This window comes from Triticum urartu, chromosome 2 (assembly GCF_003073215.2).
Source record: "Triticum urartu cultivar G1812 chromosome 2, Tu2.1, whole genome shotgun sequence".
Classification (NCBI taxonomy): domain Eukaryota; kingdom Viridiplantae; phylum Streptophyta; class Magnoliopsida; order Poales; family Poaceae; genus Triticum; species Triticum urartu.
Window position 1 is genome coordinate 735860733 of NC_053023.1, and position 7398 is coordinate 735868130.

Genomic DNA, 7398 nt, shown 5'->3' on the forward strand with positions numbered 1-7398 from the left:
TTTTTACGTATCGATTTTTGCCCGGTTTTCCGTTAATTAACTGGGCAATTTTCTTCTTCTTAATTAATCGATGAGGCAAATCTTTTGCCTCCGTTTCAAAAAAAAAATCAACTTAAGTATAAGCAAGGTAGGTGCCCGATCTGTGGTATTGAGCATACAGTTAGCTTCCACACTCATTACGTTTTCCTGCCGTAGTTCGATCTCAGGCACACACACTAAAATCGTATTGCATATATTATTATATTTACAATAAAATTAAGATTGTTCCAATTCCCACAGCCACACTAGACAAGGCTGTGGGAAAAACTAGGAGGAGCAGACACATATAGTCCCTCGGTTCACTTTTGTAAGTTGTTTAAGATAGCTCAAATTAAACTGTTTTAGAAGATGTCTTAAATATCTAAAACATCTTACAAAAGTGAACGGAGGGAGTACTATTTTTCACCATCAACTCACAGTATCTATCTCGTCTCTTGTATAAGGAAACAACCAAGATATGAACAAATAAATGTATTGGCCGTTAACCACACAATTACACAAGCTTGTATCAAAGAATAGTGTGGTTTTTTGAGTGAGCTCTCAAGGCATCAAAACAGAGAAAACTTTCAACTAGTTCAAATCCTAGGTGAACTGCTCAGGAACTAAAGATATCTATACAGTAATGAAACCAACAACTCCCCACTCTCAACGCTTTGCTTTACACTTGAACTGGGAAACCAAAATTTTGAAACACTTTGATTTCTCCTCCCTGTCCTGCCGTGACGATCACCAAACCCCACGCGGACCGGCGCTGGACATCCATAGCTCCGATGCAAAGGTCCGATGAACTGTGGCCAGGACTGCTCTTCGCAGACGGTAATTGCTCGTCAGGCAAGGATGGGGACGCTGCTTCAACCGGATGATTGCTGGTGCTTGTGCTTGCACCACCTTCGCAAACTGGGCTCTCAATGTATCTGTGACTGTGAGCAGTTCCATTCGATCCATGCTCGTTGTTTCGTATAGGAGTTTCAGGGACAGAGTTCACTGCACCATCCGAATCGCTGTGTCTGCTGCTACGACACCCGAGCGATCCACGGGCTTCAGCACCGGGCCATGTGATTGCCACAGTTACATCACGGCAGTGGAAATGTTCATACGAGTTGGTTACATCAACTGCACTCCTGCTTCTGCTGGGATGAGAACTGTTGTCATGTCTCCAGACATACACATGAGAGTCCTCACTGGCACAGACTACATATTTTCCATTTGGAGCTACAGAAGCTGAGATTTGGCTACTAGTATTGCGGAACCCTGGTGAAAATATCAAACATCAAGTAAATGAAGGCCCAAACTAACACTAATGTACTGCGGATCACAGAAATAAGGATCTTACTCCCTCCAAGGGAAACAGGTTAGCACAAATCACATTACACAGAATGAACATGTGCTCTAGATTTGTGCAAAACAGAACTTCATTGTTATCAGCAAACATATCGTAGACAATTTACAATGGGAGGAGAATGAAATGTTACCTTTAAATTTGTGAACAAGCTCATCGCCATTAACAACACGGATTCTTGAATCTGCAGAAGTAATCAGGACTTCCAAGGAGCTTCCTGGAGCAAACTGTTGCATGAAACACAGATACTTAGGTGGTATTGGTTGCATCACATTAGCATATGAATTATTTTTCTAGAATAAGCATATGAATTATTTTTCTAGAATAAGCATATGAATTATTTTTCTAGAATAAGCATATGATTTATTGAATTTTATACTCCAAATCTTTAAAATGCCATAAGCATGTTGTGTTTCTAAATAAAGTATCAAGTCCCCTAAAATGCTTGCACTGTGCAAATATGTACCTGGAAGCCAGTAATCTTCTTCTGGCCAGACTTCTTTTTCCTGATTCTTAGGTCTATTTGGCTTTTGTACAGAAGCTTCTTTTCTGCAGTCATCGATGAAACAGAACACTAGGTAAGGTTACTTTATCTGATTACTTTTTATATCAGGATACTGTTACAAAGATAAACAGATGCTTTTAACTACGATTAGAGTGGCATACCAGTTGTATCAAACAAATGGCAGCTTCCCTTGTGAGATCCCACCATTGCAACCTTTAAAAGTAACAGAGCATAAGCTCATCTAGGTTCATGGTCAGTTGGTCACTACACATGTTCACTACCATAATGAAAATAAACATACCTGTCCATCGGGGGAATAACATGCAGCGGTAACCATCTCATGTAGATCATTCCAATCTTCAATCTTGCGGTCATGGACATTCCAAATGCGAACTTTCTCATCCAGTGACCCACTAATGAAGAAGTTATCGTCTACCGGATTGAATTGGATGCAAGTCACTGCAACAAAATGGGTGCACAGAAGGAAGTCAATTGTCTGGTTTCACCAAGCATATATAGTTAATGGCCAAAAAGGTGTTATGCAGAAATGATCCTGCAACTAGACTGACCATAGTCCGTGTGTGAGAATGTCTTCAAACAGGTACTGGATGTGATGTCCCATAGCCTAACAGTTTTGTCCATTGAGGACGAAAGCAAGTACTGCATGAGAGACAAACAACTGGTTAGTGCCTTTACATAATACTGTTCATTTTAAACCGGGGCCCCACAAAGGTCAAGTCTAGACTGGGGTTTGTTTAACAGACTTAACTACTTTAGTTTGGGCAAAAAAATGTATTCAAGAAATTGTTCACATAAAAGGTTTTTAGCTGTTAATAACACCATGGGTTATATTCAACTATGACTGAATCATGACAATTGTATATTGGAATGGAGAACACATCTGAACACAAGCCATACTGACCATGCTGCACGATTGAAAGCCAAAATGAAGCAGAGGACAAGATAAATATGCATATGGTGAACATGTCAAACCTAAGTCACTTTATAACTACATCTGACAGAAATGCAAAACGGCTCCCAGGAGCATACGCTCCCAGTGTAATAAACAATTTTGCAAATGTCAAACGAATCAGGGAAAAATAGGCATGTGTTTTTGCTTGTGTGCTTTTGGTTGTCTGCCAAATATTATGGTAAAAACAGAAAATACAAATATTGTGGCCTGTACCAATAAAAAGAACAAATATACTGCTTTGAAAATGGCCTTTTAGAACACATTTTTTCCTTGGGCCCAGATCACAGCTTATGCCATTCCTTGACCAAACTTTGCACGCAGATAGAAGATATGAACATGTATGTTGTCAAAAGAAATTAAGAATTTTTAAATTTTTAAAATATTTTTTTATGGTTATACTGTTCATATGCTCCCGGGAACCAAAAAGGCATCCCTGCTGACGGAAATGCAAAATGGCTTCTGGGAGGATTCAAAAGGAGACAGCGTGCAAAATATGCAGAAGTATAGCATGCATGAGTGCCAAAGAAAGCTCACAGTGGACACAGAAGGTCAATTTACTAGTGATGCATTTGTTGGTATTATTTTGCAAACATGTAGGGTCCCAATATGTTATGTTTGATATTATTAAATGCAAAGAAGATCAATTATTTTGCGTGGGAGGGAGAAGTGCATAGTACGACAGGAGGGCTATTGTTTATGACTGCCTACTGTCTTGCTTGCCTGATCATGAACTACAATCATATGCTGTACACGTCCTTTGGGATATCTAAGCTATGTATAAATGATAAGCATTTTTCTTTAGGACAGACATTTACGAGCCGAATATAAACGTACCATTCAATCATATGCAACCATTAGTGTTCTTTACCAGTTTATCGAATATGAAAATGGTACCTGGTTTTCAGGTCATAACCATAGTTAATCACACATAAACAACTATTTAAACTATCTTTAGATCTGCAGTCTAAGGATTAACTAATAGTGTTATTCACAAGTTTACAGAGCATTAAAATAATGACACAATGGATAAATCATTTGAATGCCGTAACAGATTCACCACTTAATACAGAAGAAGTGAATCTTAAAGCAGTGCAAAAACAGAAGCACACAACAGCCAGGTCTTTGGTTAAATCGGCAGGATGCGGTGTGTTGTTGCATGCTGAGGCCTATTGCCCAACAGTTAGTGTAGCCAGGTGAAAAGTTGAAAGTGGCTTTCCATATAGTGCGTGGTTTAGATTTAGTCATTCTGATTATCACAGTCCTTACAGACGTACACCGTCGAAACTAAAAATTACCATTCAGTTCTGTTCTGAAGAAGGTTGCAGTGCAATTGCTGATCCTAGATTTTCAGAATGTCTAACAAAGTGCCAAAAACGTAAGATTAAGCGGTTGGCTATTCAATTATATGTCCCAGAATGTCCCAAAATCTGTACCATAGAACGTCGATTTGCTGCTCGTGCATTTGAACACTACAGGGACCCAGTAGATGAAGTGTCACTGGTAATTTTTGCAAACAAGTAGAGTGCCGATCAATACACTGGCAAGGCATTTACCCGTAATTATATTTGACATGATCAGATGCAAAGGCCAACTATTTTGCGTGGGAAGGAAAACTGAATAGTAAGACAGGAAGGCTATCGTTTATGATTATGCCTACTATCTTACTTGTCAGATCATGAATTACAAGATTGTACACACCATTTGGGATTTGTAAATCATATACACTGGCAAGCATTTTTCTTAAGGACAAACGTTTACACACGGAATATGTACAGACCATTTTCAACCAAATGCTATGTGTGTTCTTTACCAGTTTACCGATATTCAGGTTCTAACTATAGTTAATCATGCAGGTTCTAACTAATAGTGTTATTTACCAGTTTACAGAGCATGAAAATGACAACACGATGAACAAATCAAATTGCAACAGATTCACTACTCATACAAAAGAAGTGAATCTTACAGCAGTGCAAAAACTGAAGCACACAACAGACAAGCCTTTGGTTCAATCGGCAGGATGTAGTGCAATGTTGCATGCTGGGGCGGTGAGGCCTATTGACCAGTTAGTGCAGCCAAGTGATAAAAGTTGGAAGTGTAATGTTTTCCCTATAGTACATGACATAGTTTTAGTTGTTTTGGTGATCATGGTCCTTATAGCCGTATTATACACCATCAAAACTGAAAATTACCACTCGGTTTTGTTCTAAAGAAGATTGCAGTGCAACTGTCGATTCTAAATTTTCGGAATGTCTAACAAAGTGCCGAAAAAGTAAGACTAAGCAGTTGGCTATTTTTTCAATTAAATATCAGACGGAGTCTGTACCTGAGATTTGGACCATGATAGATCAAGAACATCAGCGGCGTGTCCCAGGAGCGAGCAAAATGGCTTATCTCTGAACCCAAACACGCACTCGGGCACAACTAGATGATCAGAACCGACGGACTTCCGGCTGCTCTGCACCCTTGGCCTCCTCTTCTTCTCCCCATAGCCCTTATCTGCACTGTTGAGCGGCAGCATTGCCACCTCCGGCGACCCATTTCCAGCAACCGCGACAAATGGGCTGCCTCCGCCACCGCTCTCCTTCGAAACCGCACCTTCCCCGAGCAACTCCCCCTTTCTCTCACCCTCGGAGACCTCCCAGACATGGATGACACGGTCCTCGCCGGCGCTTGCAAGGTACCGTCCATCCAGGCTGAAGTTGATGCACCACACAGAGCCAGAGTGCGCAGCCAACTCCTGTGTCATGAACATGCCGGTGAGCTCCTTGCACGTCTTCCCGTACTGCCGCACCTTGACCCTGCCCGCACTGCGCGTGCTGCTGCCGTCGAGGCTGTCGTCGGTGGCGGAGCTGAGGCGCCGCGCCTCCCTCTCCTTCTTCTCCTTCTCCCTGTCCCTCACCTCGGCGCTGCCGCGGCGGCCTCCGTAGGCGACGGTGCCGGCCAGGTGCCTGATGCCGCGCAGCCACCCACCGGACTTCCTGCGGGGCTTGGAGGATGCGGGGGCACCGGTGTGGTCGGAGGCGGAGGAGGAGGCGCCGCCTGCGGTGGTGGCCCGGCGCATGAGCTCGTGGACGATCGGGGAGCGGCCGAGGCAGAGCTCGAACTCCTCGAGGGTGAGCTGGCGGCCGGTGCCGACCTCGCGGACGACCTCCTCGTGCACCTCCCCGAGCTCGAACTCCGTGCCGTCGTCCAGGTTCCGGATCCGGCACTGCTCCCCGCCCCCAACGCCGCCTCCAATGCTCGCGTTCCGGGCCAGCGGCGGCTTGCCGAGCCCGACGGATCTGGGAAGGCTGTCCTCCTCCGCGGGCCCCGCCTCCTCCGGTGGAGGCGAGGCGGGCGGCGGCGAGGGGGAGCGGGAGCGGGGCGGCGGCGAGAGAGGAGAGGAGATGGACATGGAGCGGCGGCCGGGGGAGGCGGGCGGCTGCAGCGAGCCGGAGGCGGAGAGGCCGAGGCGGTTGAGCAGCACCCGTCGCCGCTCCGAGACGGACGTCGGCTCGGAGATCCAGACGTCGTACGCGGGGTCCGCTGCCCCTTGCTGTTGTTGGTGCTGGTGCTGGCTCCCGCGGCGGCGGTGGCGGTGCAGGAGGAGGTCGGCGTCGTCGTCGGAGGCGGAGGTGGAGGAGCAGGAGGAGGAGAGGATCCGATCCAGCGACTCGTGGAACTCCTCCTCCGCCTCGTGCCCCTCCTCCCCATTCCTTACCGCCGGATCCGGCGCCGCCGCCTCCGGCATTGCCCCGACCCCCGCACCAGAGCCGCCTTTCCCTCCCCGAGCGCGCGGCGAGTCGGAGTGGTGCTCGGCGGCGCCCCGGGTGAAAGCGCAGGACTTTATACCGCGGGAGCAGGGCTCTGGCCCTCCACTCCTCGGCGCCGTGGCGTTTGTTGCTCTCCCGTTGCTGTCAGCGCTGCCGGTGGTGGTGGTGGTGCGGCGCGCGTCTTCGTCCAGCTGGATGGAGGTGGGAGGCCGGCAGCGGGAACGAGGCGGGGGAGGGGGAGGGGGAGCACTGCGGCATTGGTTTGTCGCAGGGGTGTGCGGTGTTTTGTTTGGGAGGCTGCCGGTGCGGGGGTGGCCACCAACACGAGACCAACAGCCCAACCTCCTCGTGTTTCCCTGGTACTCCCTCCGTCCTTAAAAAAGTGTACTTCCAATTTTATTAAAGAATCAAATTATTTGAAAGTTTGACCGAGTTTATGCAAAAATATATCAATGTTTATGAAACCAAATAACTATATCATGAAAATATACTATATCATGAATCGAATGCTACTAATTTGACGGCATAAACATTGGTGTATTATTGTATAAATATAGTCAAACATAAAAAAGTTTGACTTTCCAAAAAAGTTGGAAGTACATTCTTTGAAGGACGGAGGGAGTATCCGGAAGGGAACCGGTGCATATCCATGGTCCAGATCTCCTCCTGTGCCTGACCATGACCGGTGGGGACCCGGCCCAAGCATCACAATCAGCTGCATGACACTAGCAATATTTTTCACCCTTCAAAATGCAAGGGTTAGACTTTTCGGTGATGTTTGTTCAGTATT

General features: G+C 46.0%; 1 protein-coding gene across 1 annotated transcript; it reads right to left on the bottom strand.

Moving 5' to 3' along the window:
* Positions 1-497: 497 nt before the first annotated feature.
* On the bottom strand, positions 498-6940 carry LOC125540312 (WD repeat-containing protein 44-like). Its single transcript, XM_048703917.1, has 7 exons — positions 5180-6940; positions 2453-2543; positions 2185-2342; positions 2045-2096; positions 1845-1927; positions 1512-1605; positions 498-1290 (listed from the first exon to the last, which is right to left on the bottom strand). The coding sequence occupies exons 1-7, from the start codon at positions 6584-6586 to the stop codon at positions 698-700; spliced, it is 2478 nt and encodes an 825-aa protein (XP_048559874.1). The 5' UTR covers positions 6587-6940; the 3' UTR covers positions 498-697.
* Between the last annotated feature and the right edge of the window lie 458 nt (positions 6941-7398).

Excerpts from the sequence above, each read along its gene's own strand:
- LOC125540312 (XM_048703917.1), bottom strand. The coding sequence starts at position 6,586 with ATGCCGGAGGCGGCGGCGCCGGATCCGGCGGTAAGGAATGGGGAGGAG. Across the intron at positions 2,343-2,452 it reads ATTCTCACACACGGACTATG|TGACTTGCATCCAATTCAAT; the intron begins GTCAGTCTAGTT and ends ATTTTGTTGCAG. Across the intron at positions 1,928-2,044 it reads CCATTTGTTTGATACAACTG|AAAAGAAGCTTCTGTACAAA; the intron begins GTATGCCACTCT and ends CGATGACTGCAG.